Source organism: Euprymna scolopes, chromosome 7 (assembly GCF_053919585.1).
Source record: "Euprymna scolopes isolate OS-2025 chromosome 7, ASM5391958v1, whole genome shotgun sequence".
Lineage (NCBI taxonomy): Eukaryota > Metazoa > Mollusca > Cephalopoda > Sepiida > Sepiolidae > Euprymna > Euprymna scolopes.
In genome coordinates, this window is record NC_136488.1 from 131,994,935 (window position 1) to 132,022,598 (window position 27,664).

Here is a 27,664-nt window from a genome sequence, read left to right on the forward strand (position 1 = left end):
GGAATGATTTCTATCTTAAAAAAAACAAAAAAAAAACTGGTAAACCACGTGGCATTACTTGTTTGCAAAATTTTAAGTTTAAAAGAGGTAGGCAACTCCTATTATATTCTTCAATTAAAAAGAAATGATCTTCCTTTTGCTTTCTTTTATTGCTTTTCTTTATTTTTAGATGTTTATTTTTTTTAAAATTAGCAGTTTTCTGGGACAAATTATATAAATTTAAAAAAAAAAACTGTAGAAAAGCACTTTTTATTGCCAATAACATGGTACAATGTTAATAAATGAAAATTGGCAAGTCAGAAGCAAAGTTTAATTTGTCAGCTTAAATACTATTTTGATCTGATTTTGAAAATCAGACAAGATAATTTTGATATACTGCACGCACATTTTTCATGTTTTAAACTTAACCATAATCGTCTGCTAATAATGTTATTGTCGTTTCAAATTTAAAAGTGACATTTTCATCATTTGCATCTTCTTCATCATCATCTGCTTAATCTCTGCTTTACATGTTGGCATGCATTGGATGGTTTTTAGAAATTGATTTCCAAACTAACCTTTCTCTGTCCAGGCCATGTCAACTAATGCAAAAAAGTTTTTTCCCCCCCATTTCATGCATAATACTAAGTAAATTTTAACATTAATTCATTCAGTATGTTGTCGAATTACTGGTAATACCTTTTTTTTTTTTTTTTTTTTTTTTTGATATTTGTCCAGTGCCAGGAATTCCGCCATCCACTAAAGTGAACACAAATTCATAGTGCCCACTCCAGTCAGTCAATATATACTGTGTCAATCACTTTATTGCAGATTAGTAAAATATCAATATTTCACTAAATATACATCACAACAAAGTGAAAATTATATCATCAAACGACTCTTTAAGGTTAGTTATTTCTAAAAATTTTATTCAAATTCATGCGATATTCATGAAGTTATGACATTTTATTCTTTATCAAAGAATTTCCACTGTCCATCGCTTTATTGCAGGTTTCTTAAAATGTTGTTTTAGGGCAAAAATACAATGTCTTATCTTGCGAACTTTACTTATTATATTTTTCTGTCAAAGAATAATAAACACAGGTATGAGCCTCATATCAATTATTTATCGACATATCCACCATTTTTTTTTTTTTTTTTTTAACTTAAAACAACCTTTTGTCCCCCAAGGAAGTCAATGGCTCTAGCAACATCAACTATGTTGCTCCACATCCCTCATAAACTGCTCTTTTTTAATATTAACCAGAGATATTCAGCGGGAATTAAGGTCCGGAGAACACAGTGGTCAGGTCATGAGAGTTTCCCCAACGAATCCCATATATTCAAGGAAGGATGCAGTCACCCCAAACAGAATGAGATGGCACATTGTCATGTATAAAAATCATCTGAAAGTGACGTGACAATGGTAGGTCATCTAGCCATGTCGACAAATGATTATCCAAAAAGGCTGTGTACGCATTGCTGGTAAGCTTTACACCTTCTGGTGGTCGGAATGGTCCAACCAACTTATCCCCAATGATTCCCGGCCAAAACATGATGCCTCCACCTCCTTGTTGGCGATGAACTCTGTAACGGGTCGGAGTTCTATTCGGGTTTCAAACTTTGGTCCATCTATCCGGACCGTCAAGAGTAGCATGGGCCTCATCCCTCATGTTCAGGTAATTCTGTGTCCAAGCCATTCGTTTTTTCCCTATGTTGTTTGCTCAATAGAGACATTGGAAGAGGTTTGATGTTCCTTGCAATTTCATTCAACACATTGTATAGGGCATGCCTGGATCTTGGAGCTATTCCAGCTTTTGCAAAAACGAAAGCACTGGTGCTGTTTGTGTTTCAGTGACTTTCCTACGAATTTTCTGAACATCATGATCTAAAAGGTTTCTTCTGATGGCCCTTATTTTTCTGGATTTGGTGTTCGGGTTGTTCAAGAATGCAGCCATGGTTTTTGGATTCTATTCCAGCTCCGTGGCTAAATTTTTGATGGACAATCCTTCTGCGAGTCCAACAACTATCCTTTGCTTTTCGATAACCTTTAGTCGCCTGATTTTTTGGCATTGTAAAAGATCTGCAATAAAGCGATGGACAGTATAATTACCTTGATAAAGAATAAAATGCCATAACTTTGTGAATATTGCATGAATGTGAATAAAATTTTGGGAAATAACTAAACTTAAACGACCATTTGATAAAACAATTTTCATTTTTTTGTGCCGTATAATTTGGGGGAATATTGATGTTTTACTAATCTGCAATATAGAGATTGACACAGTTTATATATCATGGTTTGGGTAGATGACAAAGTACCTAGTATTTCCAAATGGTCATCTACCTTGTACAGGTCAAGCTCAATGTCACTTAACTTTGGTGATCTAACAGGAAACAGTGTTAGAATGTTGACATGCGGCACATATATATATTTATATATATATATGCAGCATGTCAACATCGTCTGCTCTTAAGCACCATATGGTCCCTTCTGATTAATTTATTATCATTCTCTCAGATGATGTGAAAGTCCCTACCTACTCCATGTTAAGAATGTTTAATTATACTGCCAAATGGACAACAGAGACAGGAAGTGAAAAAGAGCAGACAATCTTGATGATAATCCAGCATGTCATAATCTTAAAAAAGGTACAATTTCTGAAGTACTTCATATTGTCCGTCAGTTAAAATTATGTGGGGCGAGAGATGACATCTTCATCAGTTCATGTTTTTAATTTTCTACTGCACTAATAAAAAATTATGTTAAGTTTACTTAAAACTGAAGAGGTCTGGTAGAATCTGAATGCAGCATAGCAAATAATTCCATTGTCTTAAAAATTATCCATTGGGCCAATAATGCAAACCTCATCGCAATTCAACGAGTGGAAACGGAAATCGATTTAATGATTACTAAATAATAAAAAAAAAATACAACAGATTTTTAGAGGGGGGTTAAATCATTATTTTTTTCATTCCAAATTATTTTAATCTTCAAACAAAATTCACAGAAAAGATTTTAATTTCTTAATCCTTTTAAACCGGAAGTGCTCAAATGTGGCCACCAATTTCATGTACTTTGAGTCTCAAGGTAGATGAACGTAGTCACAATCTGTTAGAACAGTATATCAGTGTTTTCCATCTCCATCATCCAACTGACAATCTATCCATTTTATTAACCCGTACCCTCAAGTGGTTTTTGGCCTTAGTAAATGGTGATTCATTAGTAAATAAAAAATTTCAAAATTAAAAAAAAAATTTTTTTAAATGTAAAAATTGTACGTTTCTTAATTTTTAGATGAGGATTAGTTATTCGTATTATTTGGATTCTTCGGACTACTGTTCTCATCGTGAGTGTGATTTTCACAACGTTTCGATCGATATAACCCCCAACCTTCTTAAGGTATATCTTGTCGAATTCAGGAATTCAAATGAAATTTCAAACGGAACCCTTTATTTACTTCACAGGGGTAGCATGCTCTCGTTCTGTCAGCCATAACTGGATAGAGGTCCAAATTATTGTATTTTTCGGTCAACCACACTGAGAATTGAACGTTCAGGAGAATACCACTTTTACGATTGATTTTTCCAAGTACTCTAACCATTTCAAGGGCCTGTGGCGCAGTGATTAAAGTACTTGGGTAACAGCACAAGAGCATGCAATCTCTATGAAGTAAATAAAGGCTTCCGTTCAAAATTCTATCCAAATTCCTGAGTTCAACAAGATACACTCTAAGAAGGTCAGAGATTACATCAACCAAAATGTGAAATTAACACCCAAGGTGCGAACAGTAGTCCAAAGAATCCAATATGGAAAAAAAAAAAAAGTGGATAGGTAGGTCTCTGTATGAATAAAATTAGTGTCATTTGGTAGAAGATGAATTTAGTTGATTTTAGCAAATTAATAATTGCAAATGGTTTGCAATTTAAAATAAAATCATTGAGAACAAGAATAGCGCAGGTTAGGTTGGAAGCCGATTTCAAATTATCAGTATCCTTTTTGGTAAACTCACATGAAACGCTCTGAAAAATATTTCTAAAACACAAATAAAAAGCCACAGATTAACGTACTCCTACTTTAATATTTAAGTTGTCGCATTGGAGCACTGGGAGTGTAGTTGCTAGTGTAATTGCAAGAATTAGGAGTGCAAGGTTTGGTCATTTTGTCTTATGGCGTATCAACCATTTTTAGGTTCTTTAATGTTGAATCCTGTTATTTTGGAAAAAAAAAGATGTTTCAAGTTCTTTGTATCTCCAAATGTTTATTCATGGTGTTTGGTTTGGTTGTTTTGTAGAGGAAAATTGCCATTTTTTGTATTTGCAGAACATGATTGAGTTTTGCCAAAAGAAAGGAAAAAAAAAAACCCAAAAAAACTAACATTAATGCCTGGTGCATTTTCGGTCAGGAAACCGGTATATGAGTGGATGGAGTAAGTCAAGGGAACTTCTGTCATTACTAACCAGCATAGTGTTCAGAGAAGAATCTACCAGGCATGTGAACACAATTTGATGATGAATTAAAACCTGGCCAGTAAGAGTTGAGGAAATGCGTTGCATGGTGTTAAACGATATATGATGCAATGGATATGTAGAGACAGGTTTAGATATGGTGACTTCAGAGGAAGATTAAATTTGGATAGAACAACGACACATGTACAGAACTTAGTTGCTTTGGTCATGTTGAAAGAATGAATGGAAGTTCTTCGGTTAGTGGATGCAGAACAGTTGAGGTAGCATGATTAGTTCGCAAGAAAAAAAATTGAATAAATAAAGGATGAAATTAAGAGAACAAAGGATAAATAAAGATCTGGACAGAGATAGGTTAGTTTAGCAGTCAATTTCTAAAATAGTATCTACTAACTTTTTGTGTCAATTTCTACTAAAAACAATGAAATCTACTTAATTGGCATGTCAGAAATACTTAAATATTACTGCATTATTTAAAAAACACCAGTTTTTGATCTTATGACATAAGAAGGGAAATAACTCAGTTTTGTTAAAAACAAGGAAGTAACTCCTATTTATGATTGTTAAGACAATTTAAAAACAATTTGCAATAACATTTTATTTACTTTCCCTTGAAACTCCGGTGTTTTTTTGTTTTTAGTCAAACACCCCCCCCCCCCGCTAACTTTCATCAAAAAGATGTTTTCTTTAATTTTTTTTTTTTCCGTCTTATAGTTTTTCATAATTTTTGGATATATCCATTACTGCAATGTGAAAATTAAGTGGAGACCATTGGTTTGCCTTGAGATTCAATATTAAAAATTTGTCTATATTTCCTGAAGAAGAATTTTTATTATTCGAAAATTTGAAAAAAATAACTCTCAATTTTATTTTAATAAATAGAAATATTAATTAAAATCAATTTTGCACTCGTTTGGTCTTTCAACTGTTAAATTTTAAATTCTTGATATCGAGTGCTTTTCAAACAGTGGATTTCCTATCATCATTTAAAATTTTGAATTTTGCTATTATAACGTAGATACACCCAAAAATTTTTTGCATTTTAAATTAGTCTGATTCATGATATCTACTCTTATCTTTACAAACTGATTGAAATTACTATTTCAATTTTACCTGGTCTGTGTTTTCTGGCCTTGGAAGTGCTTTCCAGAGACATAATTCACCAGGAATGCCAGGATCTGCATTTGGAAGCAATCGTGGAATGTCATCAGGATCATTGATTGCCGATCCACCATCGCCGCCACCAGAGGCACCATTCTCCTAAAACATTTGTTAAAATAAGAAATTAACATATTAAAATCAATACAGCACAATCAAAATAACAATCAACATGTCATATATTCCATTAAAATAGATTAATATTCTAACGGCATTCACCCGGAATAGGTTAAGCCAGCTTCAAGTGCATTTTTTGCTGTATTACAAGTCAAGGTATGAGTTGCCTTCAATAAATTTCCAAACTTTTTCTGTATGCGCGCTTTTATTGATAGTACACACATGAAACTCTAGTCCCCTTCAAAGTAATCTCCTCCGGCTGTGATGCACTTGTACCATTCCAATAACTTCCGGAAGGCCCCATGAAAATCCTCCTGTGTGAGCGCGTCAATAACCCTCATCACAGACTCTTTTATATCCTCAATTGTCTCATACCAACAGCCTTTAAGATTTTCCTTGAGCTTAGGGAATAACCAAAAGTCACAAGGAGCAAGATCTGGACTTTAGGGAAAGGGAGAAACTGTCTTGATGCTCATGTTGGTCAAATAAGTCTGTATTTCTTCCTGATCTTCTCGGAGCACTCTTGAGACAAACTTTGTGCAAATCTTCCACATCTTCAGTTCATCGCCAATAATTGTATGTAGCATTCCTACTGACATCAAACTGTGCACTTATTGTCTCTATAGGCACACGACTCTCCTTATCCATGAAATTCTTTATTTGGCCAATCAACTCTGGTGTTCTGACTTCTTTACTCCTACCACACCTCATCATTCCTCACAGACTCCCTACCTTCCTTGAATATCTTATGCCACTCAAAAACTGATGCTCGATTCATGCAAGATGGTCTACTACTAGTCTGAAATATTCCATACTTTTCTGAATTTTATTGCATATCGTTCTTCTAAAGTGTTCTCGTGTCTGGATTACATTTTTGAAATTCACCAGCTGTGACAATCAGGCTTTAGTAGGGTGTATTCCAATTCCTGCTGTAGCTGTTCATTTGATCCTGCAATCATAAAAATTTGCCAGCTATACATAAGATGTATAGCAATAACATACTGAATTTCCAAGAGTCTACAATAATTTTAACTGTCTGTCCAAAAATGTCTGGAAACTTATTGAAGGCACCTCATATGTTCCCTTCGAACTCCTCAACATACTTCAGCCATTCATAGTGTAGGGATTGTGGTGCTTGAACATGGTTGGCTGGTTGGTTGTTTTACAGCATATCAACCCTTCATTTAATGCCGAATCCAGTGATTTTGAAGAAAAATATTTTAATAGAATACATTTGTTTTTTTTGTTAGTTTCCATTTAACCCATAATTGGGACCCTAACAGCCACTTTGGGTCAGAGTGGACCTGGAAGCAATGGCAATTAAGGAGTGGCTCCACACTCACCAAAGCCCGCAAGCTGGGGCCTCACCATCGGGTGTAGTTTAAGATCATATCCAGGACCCCATAACAGGTACTACTACTCGGGGTCTGAGTGGACCTGGAAACAATGGCAATTAAAGGGTGGCTCCACACTCCCCCAAGCCCACAAGCTGAGGCCTCACCATCAGATATATTTTAATGTCATATCCAAGACCTAGACGTGGTTGGAGATATGAACCCCAAGAATGCTGAAGGCACTACCGATTGAAGACTTCCAGCATTTGAAAGTCAACTACTCGCAGAGGTCAGGTTTTGCACCTGCAGAGAATGCTAATACAGTAAATTACTAGATGTTTGGGATGCAAAGATACTTTCTGAGAAAGATGATTTTAACCTGTTCATCATCTCTTTTACCATTCCATTTGTTTTTTCTGCATTGCTTACAGCTATGGAAAATACCTATATATGAATACATCTTTAAGTTTATTAAAGATTTATTTGATTAAATTCAAAATTGTTCATCTGAAATATATACTAAAATCAAAATAAACATTGACATATTTAAAATATATCCATATATCTATTTTATATAAAAGAATTCATGGATTCTGAAAACAGAGTTCATAAAAATATATCCATATATAAAATTAAATTTCACAAAATATATTAAAAATATATTCCATGAAGATATATTAAAATCTTTGAAAAAAATTAAAATCAAGATTTATTAACATACTAAAATATATTTAAAATTTTTTTTTTTTTTTTTTTTGGGGGGGGGGGGATATATATATATATATATATATATATATATATATATATATACTAGCGGTGGATATCCGGATATTTGGAGGTGTGTGTAAAAAAAAAAAAAAAAAATGTTGACCGGGTATTTGGAGGTGTAAAAAAAAAAAAAAAAAAATTGTTGACCGGGTATTTGGAGGTGTAAAAAAAAAAAAAAAAATGTTGACCGGGTATTTGGAGGTGTAAAAAAAAAAAAAAAATTGTTGACCGGGTATTTGGAGGTGTAAAAAAAAAAAAAAAAATGTTGACCGGGTATTTGGAGGTGTAAAAAAAAAAAAAAAATTGTTGACCGGGTATTTGGAGGTGTAAAAAAAAAAAAAAAAAAAAAAAAAAAAAAAAAGAATAAAGTTTTGGTAGGAAGGTAGGATTGAACCCTGAAGCCTTGACGCGAAGGTGGAAAGGAAAGGGGAAAAAAGCCAGACACTTAACCATCTCGGCCACGAGGGGAGAGGAACTGATAATCATGTTAAGTGAAGGTATACAAAGCGAAATAAACAGGTGCGAGGAAGTGGTGTGATGTCTGACCTTGTTTTGTGCTGCAAGCCAGATCATTCGCTGGTCGAAGATGTGGCGAGCTGGTAAAAGTCGGGCAAATTAAATACACACACGACCCCCCCCCCATTGTTAAGTCGTAGTTATTATGATTTATACACAATATAAAAAGTTTTAAGAATGAGCGCCAGCCTCGAGAACTCGTCAGAAAAAAGCCTTTTGCAGACATACACACATACACACACACACATTTTGCCTTTTATATATATATAGATTTATTTTCATATATATATATAGAAGTGATGGGATGATTTCAATATTTTTCCCAATTCTGATACAATTACTGATTCCGATTCTTTATTAATCTCTTAATATTTAACTATAAAATGGTTATTTTATCTTGATTACCATAAAAACACATGTTAAATGTACACACATATATATATATATATATATATATATATATATATGTATATATTTTCTCAAACGTAAAAACACTTGTATGATGGGGGTGATCTACAGATTGTAGTTTTACTTGAAGTTTAAATCAGTAAATATTATACTAGCGGGGGGGGGGGGGTACCTGGCGTTGCCCTGGTGTTTGGAGGTGTTTGTGTGTGTGTGTGTGGGGGGGGGGAGATCAAAACAACCCTGTTTAAAAAAAAAAAGAAAAACGTTGGCCGGGTGTTTGGAGGTGTAAAAAAAAAAAAAAAGTTTTAGTAGAAAGGTAGGCTTGAACCCCGAACCTTTGACGCAGAGGTGGAAAGAAAATGGAAAAAAAAACCCTGCGACCTAACCATCTCGACCACGAGAATAGATGAATTGATAAGCGTGTTAAGTTGACGTTTATAAAGCAAAATTAACAGGTGCGAGAACGTTAAGTCGCGTGATGTTTGACCTAGTTTTGCGCTGGAAGCCAGTTTCTGTTTTCCCCACTACGCGGCGACCAAAAATATCTCGAAAATAGCTTGTAAAAGTCGGGTAATTAAAGATAGCTGCGACCAGAGTTCCTTAGTCGTAGATATTATTATTTAGACAGCATGTAAAAAGTTTTGAGAAGCGAGCCAACCGAGAATCACGGCTAAAAAAGCCTTTTGTAGACATACACAAAAAGTGAACACACATACATATATACATACAATTTTCGCTTTTATATATATAGATTATTATTACCAGCAATGGAAGATTTTTTTAAAAACAAAATCAAATAAAATAAGATCAAGAAATCGTTTTTTGGCACCAAAAATAGGACCAAATTTTTTTGATTCTGATGCCCCAAAAAGTTCTGATTTTTCCGATTCTGATTAATCGTCCCAACACTAAAATATATATTTCTGTAGAAATATATATTCTCATAATATATACCAATCCTTATTTAAGAAGCTAAATGTAATTACAGAGCAGTATAGTGAATAAATGACAAAAAACTTTATTCCAAAATTCATGATGTTGACCATCTTATAATTTATTCCTTTAATTCAGTTGATATTTACAATTCTTGACAGTATCTGCTTCGTTGTTCAAAATCAATCTATTATATCAATCAGTAAATCTATATATATATATATATATATATATATATATATATAAATAATAATAGTTCTCAATAAAAATATATATATGAATAATGTTTGATGAAAAGAGCAACATGTTTTCATTTAATTTCAAGCAAACAATTTACATGATCACGATATAGACAATGCTAATGTTTCAGTCACCTCATTGTGTGACCAAAAGTTCCTATTTCATGAGAAATATAGTCCTTGAGTCTACGTTGTGACCATGTAAATTGTTTACTTGAAATTAAACGAAAGCTTATTTATATATTTTTGTGGAAATGATTTTTTTCAATTATAGTTCACCTTTTCTTTATTTACTAATCCTTAATTTATAAAGCTCAATATGATTACAGAGCATATAACAAACAAATGACAAAAGTTTATTTTCCAAGTTTTATGATGTTGACCATCTTACAATTTATTCCTTTAATTATGTTGACATTTAGAATTCTTGAGAGTAACTGCCAAAATGACATAATAAAAGATAAAATAAAAGGTAATTGAAATTTCTCTTCCGATTTTCGGATTTCGTAATTATGCCCAGCTGTTACAAAAAAAAGGTCCCCTTTTCTTGTAAGTAAGAAACACATTAGATAAGTAAAAATGTGATTAGGATCGACCGAGATTCGAACCTTGTAAGCAAGGTTCAGAAATAGGACCAGAAATGGAATGTAGAATTTGCATTTTTTTTTTTTTTTTTTTTTACACAGTGATCACCACTTATCAAGGCCCGGAAGCCACTCAGGGATAAGGGTTATTGCAAGTACATTAAGTTAGTGAGGAGATTTGCTGAAGTGTTTACTTAAAGGGGCGGTTCATTAGGAATTTGTTAACATTGGACTTGAAGACATCCAAGTTATAGTCCGGAGGGAAGCAGGCAGACGGAACAGAGTTCCACAGGCGTGCAGTTCTAAGAAAGAAGCTTTGTTCATGGAATCCGTGTTTTGATTTAGGCACAGATATAGAGTGGGGGAAATTTTTCACAGTGGATTCAGCTAGACGGGTGTTTTTCGTGAAAGATTGGCGAGAGGGGACCAGAGATTGGAGTTCAGACGAGCATCTGCTATGGAAATAATGATAAAACAAGGTCAGGCTCGCAACGTCTCTTCTGTGGGAGAGAGGTTGCAGGGTAGAGAAAAGGGCATCCCCCACTAAGCCATGAAGTCTATTTTGTACTCTGTCAAGGCAGGATAGGCCTTCAATTTAATATAAAATAGTGGATATGTTTGAGTAAAAGGAATTTTGATTGTTCAATTCTTTTTTATGAAAACTGAATTAAAATAAGGTCAGTTAGAATAACGAACAATAGAAAATTTAAACATGTTGAAAAATAGGTTAGGAGAATTCTTTATTGGCAGAAGTGTGTTTTGGAAATGTATGTTTAAGCCATGTGAGTTTCCCCACACGTGTGTGGCACGTGTTTGAAGTCATACATGACGTCATAGCAGAAAATGAATTCTCAATATAGTTTGCTAGTTTTAGATAGACAGGGTTGGGAGTTGGACAGATGGGAGACAGAGCTGACGTTGGCCAGAAGAGGGTCCCCCTTTGGAAGCGAAGGGTTAGAAAGTTTTAATCATGTAGTTGACTTTTGAATTCCTGGGTGTCATCATAATTACAACCGGCCGAATGTAATAAAAGAACACATCATATTTTGTAACTATGTCTTCGTGTTGTGTCATTCTTCAACAATTAAAGGTAATGTGAAACATCCTTTATATGAACATTGTGTCCACTCATCGTTATAATGAACTTTGTGTATAAACCATCTAATTAATGTGTCCCCCTCTCTATCATAAGTAATGACAGTCCCCTACTGTGTTATAAGAACTGATGACCCTCCTCTCTAAATATATGTTATGAGAACCACCGACAGTAAAAGGTATAAATGTCTCTCTCACTCCTCTCTCTTCTCCTCCTCATCAATATACATGTCCCCATGTATCTTCAAAAGACCCCCATCCCTATGCAACACAGGTGCATTTCATTTTCTTTTGGTGGATTGATAGTTGCTATTTCTTCTGATGAGTTAATGGCAAAATCGATTCATTGATTGATATAATAATTAAAGGAATGATTTTGCGCTACGATACATTTACTGTGTCAAGAATTGTAAATGCCAGTGTAATTAAAGGAATAAATTGTAAGATGGTGAACATAATGAAATTTGGAATATAGACTTTTGTCATTCGTTTGTTTATATCTATATATCTAGAAAAGTGAACTTGTCTGTGTGTGTGTGTGTGTGTACATTTCCCTACGCCATAACTGTCAATTTTAAGTCTACAGACTCGAAATTTGATATACAGGGTACTGAGATTTGGGAAAATCTTTGTGATCAGTTTTTGGCCAGAAATTTAGCTGCTAAGGGATAAAAGTTCAACGATTTATCGTTTGAGAACTCTACCAAACTTCTCCGAGAATTTTGGGTCTAAACACTTGAAATTTTAGATATAGGTTCCTTGGACATGGATCTAACTTAATAACTATATTTGAGCCTAAAACAATAAACGTTAAGGGGTCATAATAGGGGTCAAAGTAAAAAAAATTCACCGCTTTTTTTTTTTTTTTTTTTTGTTCAACATATACCTCCAAACATCCGGGCAATGCTGGGCTGAAATGCTAGTGTATATATATATATATATATATATAATTTTTTTTTTTTTTTGTAATATTGATATTCATATTAAAAGCCCTTATTTCTAATTATTTAAAAAGAAAACAGCTTTGTTATTTATGGGTTGTTAAATTGCCTTTATCTACAAAAGATCTAATTTGTGTATTCTTTTAAACATTCAGTTTAATTAATTCCCTCTAAGTCTTTTCAGTTTTCTTATGGGATGATCATCTTTGATTAACTATTACATGTAATTATATCCATGCAGATATTCTACATGATTTATACTTAATATTTGCTTAAAATGGTTATAGTAAACACAAACCTCTTTCTATATATCTTTATGGATGCGTATATATATTTGTTTAAAATAGCCAGGAAAAATCGGTACTAAAGTGTGCAAACTAAAAGGAATGAAATTTGCTAGGTGAAGTTCAAACGACGGCATTACAAATATGCATGCGTGACATAATAGCTATTGGTTCAGGTTTTAATTTTTAGTTTTACAGTAAACATGTCTTCATAGTATAGTCATTAATGTCAAAAGAAAAAGTAAATTGTAGGCTAAATGTTTTGGTTTCAATTCTCAGTGGTGACGCACGAGTCATTTTTTTTTTAACATTTTAAATCATTACTATATATATTAGGTCTAATATAATAATAAATACGAAATATGCATTAATCAAAATATCATATTTAAGTATATTTTATGACTGGGCAATGCCGGATGGCCTGGTAGTCTCTCTCTCTCATATATATATATAAACAAAGTTATCTGGACAGGATTAATCTATAAATATTAGTATTAACATTTATATTTCACTTAATTTTTTTCTTAGTTAATATTATTTAACTATTTGCAACAGTTTTTTTTATATGGAACAAGACACAATCATGACTGATAAGAAATTAAACACGAATCGACTTCCCATTGTATGGTATGAATGCAGCCATGGTAATGAATAGTGATTATCTGATCACGAGCTGATCTTTATATCAAGCAATAGCAGGACACTTTGCAGGCGCATAGCAAATGTGTTTAGGGATTTATCCTTGACAATTAACATGACAGTGACGTTGTTTCAGTCCTAGGAAATCCACCTTTCCAGGCTTTAACTTCGCGCTGAGATAGGGTTAGTTTATTACTACCAAATGATGGCAGTGGGGCTGCTAAGGCATTTCACCAAGTATGCTCACTTTCTAAAACTCCATTTGACCTTGTGCCTAACCGCCTGCATAGCAGGTACGTAAACCTAAAATAATGCAAATAAATCAGACAAATTATTTATGTCACAACGAAATGTATTTTCCTGCAAAAAAAGACATTTGCATGAAATGATAGTCATTTATTACTATTGTTATTTATTGTTATTCATTCACCAGGAGTTCTTACACAGATCATCATCACTTCAATGACAATAACCCGTGTTATTTCCTGGAGTGTGAATGACAACCAGTTTCTATAAATTTCAAATGCTCTATCTTTTTCAATAACCATTGCAAATGACTTTGCATTTATGGAGGATCGACTTTGAGACGCTGGAAACGGTGTCAAGGGAAATCTTCATGATGTAGTAACGTGGCATTTGCGATTCTAAAAAAAAGTATTCTGATCGTGAATAATAAATGTATGTATGTTCATTATCAAGCCTGATCTTTGTGTGTCTTTTAAACCCAGGTATGTAATTTCGTCATCATCACCAACACAAAGAACATCGTCCTCCCCATCATAAACACTCACTCTTAAAAATATATAATGTAATGACATGAAACAGCCTTTATCCAGCATATGGCCGAAAACCGATTAAAGAAGTTTTTTCCAAATGTCAATACCCCTCATATCAAGTCTTCGAGTCTGTAGACCGAAAACTGACAGAGTAGCTTGTTAGGAAAATGTAAACACATACATACACACTTTTATAGATATATATAGATTGGAATGGAGATGTACTTTCAGATAAGGAAGACATGATAAAATTTTGGAAGGTATTCAAGATCATTGCTTTCCTTTTTTTTTGTTATATTGTTACTATTATCATGGCATAATCCCGTTATTTTATACAGTATAATCCCATTGAGATACTGGCTCCTGTTAGATCATCGAAGTTAAGCAACATTAAGCCTGGTCAGTACTAAAATAGGTCATGATTTGGGAATACCAGGTGCTGTATGTGCTCTTCGCTTATCTCTACATCGTTTCCAGTCGTCTTGAACTTTACCTTGTCATTGGACTCAAGCGGTGCCAATTCAGGAGAGGTGTAGTTGGAGATTGCACAACCTTTGCCTCACAATTACATGGGTAGCTACCCTTACAGGGGGTATCCATTGTCTTTTGAGGCTGAATGGAGGTGATGCCGATTATCATGGTAACAGAATGACATTTATATGTATTTCTGATGTAATGGAAGTGACATAATCGCTAACTTTAATTCGTTGGATTGTTTAACCTTTAAAAGAAAATGAGTATGTGGGTTTGAGGATTCATAAATATTTCTGACAAAAGGCAAAGTGTGCTGAAAGGACAACAATTAAGACTATGATCAATCAATAAAACCAGCGGGTCGATGATGTCCTGACTGCTGTACTCCACCAATGTCTTAACCTGATGTCTCAGCTGTTCGTCTTTGTCTTATACAGTGACGTCTCTGATGTATTATTTGGCCTGTTCAGACGACTGATCTCACCTTGAGTGTTATTTTTCATAACGTTTCAGTCGATGTAATCTCTGACCTTCTTCAGGTGTATGATGATGTTGAACTTGGGAATCTGCACAGAATTTCAAACCTTTTATTTGATTCATGAGGGTAGTATGCTCTCATTCCATCAGATACTCAAAATACAATTGTGGATTATTTAGGACTTCTACCCAGCCATGGCTGATGGAACAAGAGCATGCTACCTCTGTTAGTTAAATAAAGAGTTCCATTCGTAATTCTGTGCAGATTCCCCCAGAGTTCGACAGAAAGATTCCTCCCCCCTCCAGAGTTCGACAGAAAGATTCCTCCCCCCTCCAGAGTTCGACAGAAAGATTCCTCACCCCCTCCAGAGTTCGACAGAAAGATTCCTCACCCCCTCCAGAGTTCGACAGAAAGATTCCTCACCCCCTCCAGAGTTCGACAGAAAGATTCCTCACCCCCTCCAGAGTTCGACAGAAAGATTCCTCACCCCCTCCAGAGTTCGACAGAAAGATTCCTCACCCCCTCCAGAGTTCGACAGAAAGATTCCTCACCCCCTCCAGAGTTCGACAGAAAGATTCCTCACCCCCTCCAGAGTTCGACAGAAAGATTCCTCACCCCCTCCAGAGTTCGACAGAAAGATTCCTCACCCCGAGTTCGACAGAAAGACCCCCCTCCAGAGTTCGACAGAAAGATTCCTCACCCCCTCCAGAGTTCGACAGAAAGATTCCTCACCCCCTCCAGAGTTCGACAGAAAGATTCCTCACCCCCTCCAGAGTTCGACAGAAAGATTCCTCACCCCCTCCAGAGTTCGACAGAAAGATTCCTCACCCCCTCCAGAGTTCGACAGAAAGATTCCTCACCCCCTCCAGAGTTCGACAGAAAGATTCCTCACCCCCTCCAGAGTTCGACAGAAAGATCCCCCCCCCCAGAGTTTGACAGAAAGATTCCCAAATTCAACATCATACACTTGAAAAAGGTTGGAGGTAACATAAACCAAAATATTGTGAAAATAAAACTTAACCAGAAAAGTAGTCTGAAGAACCCAAATAATCATAATAATCTTTATCTCAAAAATTCAGAAATGTAACGTCTCTGATGGCCTGCGACTGTAGAGGAAGTTAATCTGCAATATTTCACTTTAAACTTAAATTCAAGCAACTATCACCACACAAGCAGTAAGGCCAGGCATATAAAATCAACAGTAGGTTCTTTGATATGATAGAGGGCACATTCGAAATGAATGTTTCTGTTTAGAGCACAAGTGAAGCAGGATACTTGATTTTTGGATTTTAAACTTAAATTCAAGCCATTATATAAAAAAAAATAATTTCATAAAATCAACAGTAGGTTCTTTACAGTGCAATGCAGATTACAATGTATTGTGGATTAAGTCACTGTGGAGAGGCATGTGAAGCTTCCTCCTGGTGCACTGCGATGGGTCCCCAACCAAAGCAGGCAATCAATTTGATTGAAAAATGGTCTATTTCACTGATTTTGATGATAATAAAAATATGGGAGTGTGAAACATTTGTTGAACATTATTCAATCCAGGGCAACATCGGGTCTCCCTGGTAGTATATATAAATAATGCTCCTTATCTTGAGTTGAGCATATTGGGAAGTGATACACGAACTAGCATTAGCGTATTAAGTGATAATCTTTGTGTAAAACAAATCGAACTTAGGTATTCGGACGATGTCAAAACTTCGTTAATTCACTACCCGCAACAGCCGATTAGCGTAATGGTTAGAAGCCTGACTGTCATACGGGCAGTTGGGTTTTGATCCTGGCTTGAGGTAGTTGCCTATCTAGCTGCACTGATGAGCTGTGATACAGCAAAACAGTACTGTATGTGGATGACATATATATAAGTCAATCTTTTTACCATTGCTTTGTCATCAAGAGCTTTCTTCCAACAAAATCAATATTTGATTCTGGTATGTCAGTTTTTCTTCTGTGGTGTAGCAACATTATTTAGAAAAATAAAATGCAATTCAATGCAAATTCTTTCAGAAAAAAAAACTTTGTCGAGCTTAAAACTATTTTCAAATGGCCACCATCTTTAAAAAAAAACAAAAAAACCTTTGTATGCGTCTATACGGACTTATTTCCCTTTGATTAAAACAGACGATTTTCATACAGAGAGGTTATTTTAGATGATACAGACTCTTGGATGGAAATTCTGCCAGAGACACAAAAATTTCTCATATAAGAGCAAATACAAGAGATAGCATTCCAGGTGGATCAATACAAACAACAGTGCTTGTGCATTATAATTAGATATTTAAAAAAAAAAAAATTTAAGTAAATTCTCAAAATTACAAAATAAAAATTTACTGAATAATGCAGTTTTATCATATTTGTTAATCTTCTATTGTTACCAATTTTGTATGACAAACTGACTTATCTCCCTTGGTTTGTTAACTTCTGCAATTTCAAATTAGAAAATGTTGAACCAAGAATATACGAGATAATAGCAATGTTTTTTTTTGTTATTTCTTTTTGTAAAAAAAATAGTTTTAGTAGATGTACTCTTTTTTTTTTTTTTTTGCAACTTTTAGATTTTTTTGTAATTATGCAACAAGTGTTTTTACTTAAAATACATTTTTTTTTATATCTAAATATAATGCAGAAGCATCCAAACAACATCCATTGTTTAGGTGTTTACAGGGAAGGACTAGTCTAATTGGACCTATCTAACATCGAACACAATATAAAACGAAGCAGCCAAACACCAAATAGGAAAGGTGACAAGCAAGCGGCTGACTCCAACAGCACAGCTAACACTTATATCAGATATTGTGCATGTTCTAACAAAGCACTATCAGATCCTGTGTTATGTTTCCATTCCAAAACCCTTACCCTAGAAGTGGCTGTAGGGTTCTCAGCAGGGTCAGACTTTTGAGTTTTCAAAAATTGTTCGTAAGTGCTTACATCAACAGCATACAAGCTCTGGACCCAGGTGCCAATCAGGGCTTTCACTTTGGTTTTGCTGAAAAAGAGAGAAAAAAAATATATATATAAATTTATATTTTTATAAGGTCAGTTAAAGTTAAATTTGTGGATTAATAATCAGTCTAAAATTTGTATTTTCAAATCTGGGCAAATAAAAATAGGGTTTGGATTTTTATTTATTTACATTTTTTTGCATGGAAATCGCTCCAGACAAGGCATCAAGTCGCTTGACATAAGGAGATAAAAGAAAGTATAAAATAAATCAATAAATAATATTACTTCAAGATGATAAAAAAAAAAAAAAAACAGCCAACGGTAAATGAGATGGATAGATTACAACCCAGAAAACAGCAATTCTTCCTCCTTTGTCAGAAACATTGGTCATAGAGTAGGAGGACTAAAGAACAAAATGAGGGAAATAAGTTACAAGTTAAAGTAAACCCAACATCCATTTGATACTTTCCTTTTAAAGGCAGGTGTGTAAAAATAAGTTAAACATCAGAAATTTTCCCATTAGGTCAAAATTAAGAGAATCGAAAATCCCATTAAAAATTTAACGTTTACAATTTGGATTACATAGCAGGACATGAAGTGAAATCCAAGATCCACTTTCTACTGATGCACAATTTAAATTTTAACTTCAACCAGTACATTACAAACTATATATTTTTTTTTTTTTTATGTTTAGGAATTTCAGATAATATTTTTGTATATATGAAAATCGCTCCAAACAAGGCAAGAAGCCACTTGATGTAAGGAGCTAGGAAAAAAAAACCTACTTCAAGGTAAAAAACTAGCCAACGATAAATGTTAGATGGATAGATGCTGACCCAGAAGACAGCAATTCTTCCCCCAGCGTCAGAAACATTGCTTTGATAACATTAGTCAACAACAACAAAAAAATTTTTCTTCGTCCTCTGCTGCTTTTTTCGTCGTGATTTTAGTTAATAGAATTTCCACATCATGTTAGCCTTTTCTGCTTCGAAAATGTGACGGCGGCTCGATGGTTAATGACACGAACTGACAACCTTGGTGCATCAAGTATGAATCCAGTTCATTACACGGAAAAACCCTTCACTGAGGATGTACACAGTTTTCATGTAGTTCCTCCTATAAGTACCTGATGTCTTTCTAAAAAGAATTCTAACCTGAAAGATATCGGGGGGAGGGTGACAATACCAACAAGAATCATCCGATTCATACAGAATAAATGAATGCTTTTAAAATTTCATTTTTTGACCAAAATTCTAGGAAACCATATGAGAAAGAACAGTTGGAAATAATAAGTAACGCTCTATCCATTAGAACGATGCAATCTCTACAGTTATGTGCCTAGAAACCATGCATGGCGTATTGTTGCCACTTCTGGGTTGGTGCATTGGCCACTAGTCTCTCGCTCCTCGACAGAGTTCAAAAAAAGAGTCACTAACTTAATAGGTCCGGAACTATCAACTAAACTCCAACCTCTGTCCCATCGACAGAACATGGCATCTTTGTCGCCGTTTTTTAAGTTATTTCAATGGCAAGTGCTCTGACAAACTCCGAATGCAATCCCTACAGCTACGTACCTAGAAAACGGAGCCATAAAACCTCACATAGTGATATGGGATAGGAAGAAGAAAGAAGCAACCTTAGTTGAAGTAAGTGTTCCCAATTATGCTGAGTTAAATAGAGCTGAGAGGGAACAGATAACAAAATACCAAGGTCTTATGAAAGACATGAAAAGAAACTGGAATCTTAGGAAGATCTCCATCATTCCAGTTATTATAGAAGCAACTCCTGAAAAAGAATTTCAAAATCTATCTGGCAAATATACCTGGTGAACCAAGTGCAAGAGAGATTCAAACAATTGTACTTAAAGGGATGGTAAGAATCTTAAAAGGATCTCTCGGTTGTAATATCTGAGTTAGCAGGTGAATCTTTGGCATTTGGTAGAATGCCCGCTTCCCAGCTTAAAACAAACTGATAAGAAAATTAAAAAAAAAAATAAAATTGTAAAATTTCAGTAAAAACTGAAATTATAAGATTACGGTAACGAAATTGAGGCTTATAAACTTTTAAATTCGTCATAAGATATTAAAATACTGTTTTACATCTACTAAATAATAGTTCTACCAAATTTGGAGGAGCAGCTTATTTTATTACATGAATATATTGAGTTACTAGCAGATGTACCTGGCATTGCCCGGTATTAAGCATAATCTTAAACTCCTATAAAAAAAAAAAAACGAAGTAAAGAAAACAAAGAAACAAAGACATGTGCATATGAGTATTATGTTTTTTCTAAACAGTTCACTTCTTATAAGTTCAAAAAAAAAAAAAAAAAAAAATTTAAGCTGAGATCGAAACCAAAGCGAGTGACAAGTATGATAACTATTAGGCCAACTTGCCACAATCTTTAAAGTATTTTCAGACCTATTCTTAACATTTGAGAAACAGATAAAACCCGCAGGCCAAGTACTGACCTTACTGCTTGTGCAGTGATAATTGCTTGAATTTAAGTTCAAAATGAAAAGCATCAAGTATCGTGGTTCAATTGTGCTCTAAACAAAAGCATTTTGAACGCTCCCTCCCGCCTTATCAAAGAAACATACTGTTTATTTTATATGTCTGGCCTTTCGGCTTGTGTGGTAATAAGTTTTCAAATACACTTTTGATGTTTGATCAAAATCGCCTGTTCCGTCTTTCATCAGATTATTTCGATTATCACTACTTTGCGAGGATATTCTGATACAAAACCTATGGAAAACACTTCCGGGCACATAAAGTATCTTTGTGTGAAATTTCATAAAAATTAGCCCAACCGTTTTAGAGTCCATAGGGAACAAACTCACACACAAAATTCCTTTTATATAATAGTAGAGATTGGTCTCCTATTGCTCATATTAATTCTTGATAATCACGTTTTTTTATACTATTTTTAGTGTTATAAATGTTACTTAATTTTCTGGATATATTTTCTTTGCTAGAGTTATTACTTAAGCCTACACATTTGATAGAATTAAGAATACATTTTATTATTGACTAGTCTGGGTGCCTGGCATTACCCGGGTGTGTGGAGGTGTGTATAAGAGTGTTTGTTGAAAAAAAAAAATTTAGGAGTGGTAGGCAGGCTCGAACCCATAACGTGCAGGAGGAAAAGGAAGTGAACAAAAACAAACGGTCTTATCGATATGCCCACTGCAATTGTGACGTCATGGGCGGTCGAAATAATGTGTTTTATGTAATGTCATTGATGTAAGGTTTAAATGACTTGTAAAAGTGTCGACAAAAAAGCGACCCCTCCTTGTAAAAAAAAACCCAGCCCAGTTGACGGTCAAAGAAAGAATGTTTTGGGCCAATTTTTCGATATTTGTTCTGAGACATGGATCTTTGAAACGATACCAATTTTGTCATGGTCTAACGCGCGAGTCGAAAGTTTTTGGCAGACATACACATTTTGCCTTTTATTTATATATATATATATAGACTAGTGGGAAGTACCCAGCATTGCCCAGGTGGAGAATATTGGCACAAGGACGAAGTGATGTTAAGAATGGCTTCCACATAGTTAAAATAAAAAAAGATAGAGAGAGAGGTGGGTAATTAGTTTTCCACGCTAACCATTAGGCCAAAGAAGATAGTGAATTTAATGAGTTGGTAATTAACTTCTGCCCAGGTGGAGGATATTGGCACAAGGATGAAATAAAAAAATTTAAAAAAAACGAGATAGAGAGAGGGGTGGAATCGAACTCTAACACGTAAGGTAATTAGTCTTCCTCGCTAACCATTAGGCCAAAGAGGATAGTGAATTCACTATTATTCATCTAATATCAGCTCGATTTCTAAGGTTGAACACAAATGATGGGACGATTCTAATATTTTCCCCCATGATTCCGATACAATTACTGATTCTGATTTTTTATAAATGTCTAAATATTTAACTATAAAATTGTTATTTCCCGATTATCGTAAAAACACACGTAAAACGTGCTCATATATTTTCTCAAACGTAAAAACACTATTTTTTTTTTTTTATTACTACCAACTGTGGAAGATTTTTTTATAAAAAAAAAGATTTCAAATAAAAAAGATTTTTTATTTGAAATCTCTTTTTTATAAAAGAGGAATCATTTTTAGCATTGGAAATGAGGCGCAAATTTTTCTGATTCCTGATTCTGATTAATCGTCCTAACTAGTTAACTTTTTTACTGCCTCATAAACATAAAGTATTCGAACCTACCGAACCTGATTCTATATCAAATATTCCAATATTCTAGAGCTGTTTAACGGCTTAGGTGGGGATTTGGTTATTGGTGGATGAAATTGCAATTTATAAACTACAAAATAAATAAAGAAAAAGAAAATCAAAACTTATAAAATATCTTACCTTGCGTCATAAATATAGCCTTCCACTTTGTGCAAATCACGACCAAACCAACCATTTTGTTTAAACGTCAATACAGCTTTGTGTTTGGTTTTATGATTTAGAATTTCCATCACTCCATACTTGAAAAGAAAAAAAAAAAAATACAATCTTTATTGAAAAAAAAATTAAAAAAACAAATAAAAACAACCGTTAATGAAAAAAAAGTTATTCACTTTATTTAAATTGTGATTATTTTAGTTCAGCACTATATTCCAATGAAGGTAAAAACACTATTTAACAATATCGCAGACCAGCTTCCAACAGTCATTTTCAAGTTTAATGTTAACAAATTCTTGTTGAGTTATCTTATTAAATAATCAAGTTCTCCCCAGTTTCAACCATCGTAAGCAATCCTCGCAGTGTTGCCTCACTGTCACTCCTGAAAAACTCATTTGCCATTATCCTCAAGTAGCCTTTAGGCCTTGCTAAGCTTTACTTCATAAGAAAAAAGAAAAACAATTTACATAATAGACACACTATTTTTTTTATAGACACCTTATGTATATGCGATATCAGTCGCAAGGTTAACTAATTTGCATATAAAAACTTAAATGCTAAACAGATAAAACTTTTAGGGTTTTGGTGCTTTTAGGGAACAACCTAAGAAAAATAATTCAACACAAGCTTCTGAAATGACGAACGCAACAACTTAAATGTAACAAAGAAAACGTTTATTCAGGCGAATGTTCACAGGGAGATATTATCCCTGGGTAAAAGTTGGACTCTGGCTACCTGGTTCTATCGCAGTAGTTATTCCCAGTGGGAATTGTCGATACCGGATGAAATAACACAGAGGTGGAGAAAGAGCGAAGAAAGAGGTGTCCGTTCTGCTTGGCATCTCTCTCGATAAGGAAGATTTCTTTTCCTTCAAACCGGAAGCTGTCCGATTTCCGTCCGGGGAGAGAAAGGATCAATGCGCCGCACCCCTGATTGGTCCGTATATGGCCAAACAACACAGGGGAGAGACATTGACTCGCGAAAGAAAATAGTTCCATTTGTTTCTGCTACAAACTGTTTTTAGAATACGTTAAAAATGCAAAACTATTTTATTAAAAGAATGAATAAAAATATGATCCAATTTCTTTCTTTTTTTTAAAGTTGAAACATTAATTTTGGATCATATCAGATGCATCTCCAGAGAGTAAAAAAGTTCTATTGTCTGGGGTTTTTTTTTATTTCCTTGCAAGTAAAATCTTTGTGCTGTTATATAGGAACCGAGTTCTCCTCACAAGTGGACACACAAACACAAACGGATAGCCTTAAGGCGAACACGATTATTGCCCTTTAACTCTGGTAATATCATTCTTGGCCACAAGGGGGCGACACAACCACCTTCAATTCCAGTTTGTATCATTCATTCTCTTTTCGTTGGACCTTCAAACAATGCAGACGGAGTGACAAACACTCCCAAATGTTCGACCTCTAATCAAGAATTCTCAAGGCCAAAACACAAACAACATTGTTTATTCATCTAACTATAAACTTTTACAACTTAATACTTGTACCTATGATGCAAATAAATTTATTTTCGTTGTAATAATAATATCGGCATACTTTGTGTCTTCATTTCATGGAATATCAGACCATGCGACATTCATATAATCCACTTAATAGAGGATGATTTCGCCCGCTACAAGTATGGCTTACATGATCCATGCTCTACAGTTATGCTCAAGGTGTGCTGTTGTTAAATATGTGCAAAGTCAGCAAACTCTTCTTTGCAAGCTTTTTTAGTGCGTGTTTGCTTTAAAAGTATATAAAAAATTGGTATTTAAGCTCTTAAAAACATTAAAAATTTTGAATAAATAAATACAACCGTTTTTATAACACATTAAAGATGCAAAAATATTTTATTGAAAGAGAAAAATAGGATTCAATTTCTTTGTTTTTTTTTCTTTGCATATGTTTTAAATGAGATATTTTATTAATTATTATATTTGTTGTTTTTTTTTGTGTTCAAATATTCCTGTCTTGACTTTCTAATTTGCAAGCGAAAAGGCAAATTGATTTCTTTCTTTTCCTTTCTTTTTGAAAGATGAATAAATTTGTATGCAAATTCGCAAAATATCAATGCTTAGCTATACAAAGAAATGGAGCAGATTTTGCTTTGTGTTTACAAAGTTATTTTTATTTTTTTCAATATTTTAAATAGTAAACCTTACAAAATGATGACCAGCCAACAAAAGGCAGCTAGTATATATATATATATATATATATATATATATATATATCATCATCATCATGACGGGGCTCTTTGCCCGGAACAATGTGACTCTTCCTCTCCAGAGTTTCCCGTCTTCCATCAGCTGCCTCAGATCTTCAGGTTCACAGTTGGCATCGTGTGGTATTTGCTGGATGTACGTGGATCTGGGTCGTCCTTTGCTTGCGTGTCCGTGTCATGGAGTTCATAGCAATACATCACTCACCAATTCATGCTTGCTCCTCAGTCAATGACCAGCAAATCGTAGGTGCCTTTCTCTGATGGTATTAGATATGCAGGTAGGTTGCCATAAAGTTGCTGCTTCGTGGGATGATTTTGCCAAGATATATTTAATACTGTTCATAGCATATGGGTGTATGTGCCGTCTAGTTTTATATATATATATATATATATATATATATATATATATATATGTTTATGGGAAAATATGCTTATTCAATTATATTTCACCTTTTATTTATATCAATCCTTTAAGTTGTAAAGCTCAATGTAACTACAGAGCATATACAAATAAACTACGAAAAGTCTATATTCCAAGATGTTGTCCATCTTACCGTTATTTCTTTAAGTATGTTAAAAAGTTTCAGTTCTTGACAGCACCTGTTTAGTAGCACAGAATCATTCATGAAATTGTCAATTTTTTAATTTATTCTGCTCTTACTCATCAGCAGAAAAGGAACTCATCAACATTCAAAGAAAATAAAGGAATATGGCCATGATTACAAAACCTGAAAATCAGAAGATAAGGTGTAATTGTGTTTTCTTTAGTTATGCCATCACTGAATTTTTAAAAAATTTTGGAAAAAAAAATGCAAAGATGGCATAACTAAAGACAACAATTTCAACTTCTCTTCTGATTTTCGGATTTTGTAATCATGGCCATATTCAGTGGTGGGATTCAAATTTTTTAAGAACAGGTTCTAAGAAAATGTTAATAAGAATAAAGAATCTACTATAATGTAGTTATGAATAAGGATTTACGTAGTTTTAACAACCGGTTTGCCGAACTCATAATATTTTAAGCATTGGTTCGCACGAACCGGCTGAATCCCATCATTGGCCATATTCCTTTATTTTCTTTTAATGCTGATTGGTTGGTTGTTTTTGTTTTACGGCATATCAACCCCTTTCAGGTTATTCAATGCCAAATCCGGTGATTTTGAAGAAAATTTTTTTAATAGAATATATTTGTTTTTTGCAAGTCAGTTTCTATTTAACCCATAGTTGGGACCCTAACAGGTACTACCACTCCGGGTCAGAGTGGACCTGGGAGCAATGGCAATTAAAGGGTGGCTCCACATTCCCCAGAGCCCGCAAGCTGGGGCCTCACCATCGGATATAGTTTAAGGTCATATCCAGGACCCCCATTGAGGGACTTTTACCCTCTGCAGGGGGGCAGTCGGCGTATTCTAATGCCCCACAGACAGGGCCATTTTAATGTTGAGGAGTTCCTTTTCTTTAAGATGATTAAGGGCAGAATAGATTAAAAAAATTGACATAATTACATGAACGATTCTGCGCTACGAAACAGGTGTTGTTTAGAACTTAATATTTTAACATGCTTAAAGAAATAAATGGTAAAAGGGACAACATCTTAGAATTTACAATATAGACTGTTTGTCATTTATAAAAAATAACAAAAAAATTTCATGATACTTACATGTTCTACCCATAGTTTTCCGACAATAACATTATGTACACAACAATTTATATTGGACCAAGTGTAGACTTCATTAAACCTAGACAAAAGTAGAAAAAAAAACGGAAAGATTTTTTTTTTTTTTTAAATCTAATTAAAAAAATAAAATATCTCACATTTATAGTAAACAAGGGATCCTGCAGTATCCGGATGTAGAGATATAATACCACATAATATATTAGATCAGTGAAAAAAAAGTTTTTGCGGTTTTAAAATTTCTTTTTGAAAATGAAAAACCGTTTCTGAAAATCTTTATTCATAACAAGAAACAACCTTTGCTTAATTCCACTTATAAACGACCTTTTAAATGCCTCGCTTATAAAATCCTTTAGGTGTTTATGTAGAATATGAATCTAACTTGTGTTCAATCTGTAATGATGTTAACCAAAGGCTCTCTAAATGGTTTTGTAATCCTCAAAAGAAGTGATAATTTGAGAGAGCTATATTAAGATAATAAGCAGGACGAAACAAGATTTCCAAACCAAATTCTCTTAGACCTTTCGTCAGTAGTGCTGTGTTGGGATGAGCATTATCATGATGGAAGATGACTCCTTTCTGATCAAAATGGTGATGATATTGCAGAAAAATATATACCTGATGCTTTGATTGTTATGTAAAAAGGGACAGACTCCAGTAATTAAAACAGCAAACTAGGTAAGTTTGAAAATGATACTTGGAAAAGGTTAGAATCGAACCCAGTAGGCAAGTGTTAAAAAGAGAATAAATATTCAATTTAGAAATGGAGTTGATTGTTCATTCTTTTAGAAATAACTGCATATTAAATATGTCAGTTAAAAGAATGGACAATACAAAGTTGAAAATAATGATTAACAAAATAGGTTAGATTTTGAAATAAATAGGTTATAAATGAAACAATTCATTTAGAAATTTCTTTGTTTGCCAAAAGCGTGTTTGGACATACATAGTTGAAATTCATGTGAATCAATCACATTGTGGGGCACACTTTGACGTCATAAAGAAAGGGAATTCCGAATGTATTGAGATGGACTCGAGTCAGTTGGAGACAGTCACAGGCAGAGTGAGAGCCAGACAGTCAGAGAGCAACTTAGTCAGAGTCGAGTTAGCTGAAACCCTCTTGAAGCAGAGAGGGGAAGATACGACAATGTAATCGCTAAAGCTTGAATTCCTGATTCATCAATCACCCAACTGGTGGACTAAAAGGATTATCAT

At 34.1% G+C, this 27,664-nt stretch overlaps 1 protein-coding gene across 4 annotated transcripts in view; it reads right to left on the bottom strand.

Moving 5' to 3' along the window:
* Nucleotides 1-27,664, bottom strand: part of LOC145279943 (oxysterol-binding protein-related protein 1-like) — a 493,074-nt gene that overhangs the window by 27,400 nt on the left and 438,010 nt on the right. For 2 of the 4 annotated variants that reach the window (XM_080131542.1, XM_080131540.1), the window contains exons 21-24: nucleotides 26,435-26,513; nucleotides 22,515-22,633; nucleotides 18,125-18,182; nucleotides 5,560-5,706 (exon numbers count right to left, since the gene is read on the bottom strand). In XM_080131542.1, coding sequence (XP_079987668.1) covers nucleotides 5,560-5,706; nucleotides 18,125-18,182; nucleotides 22,515-22,633; nucleotides 26,435-26,513 — 403 coding nt within the window. Of the gene's footprint in view, nucleotides 1-5,559; nucleotides 5,707-18,052; nucleotides 18,183-22,514; nucleotides 22,634-26,434; nucleotides 26,514-27,664 lie in introns of all 4 variants that reach the window. The other 2 variants (XM_080131541.1, XM_080131539.1) reach the window with 1 other exon arrangement.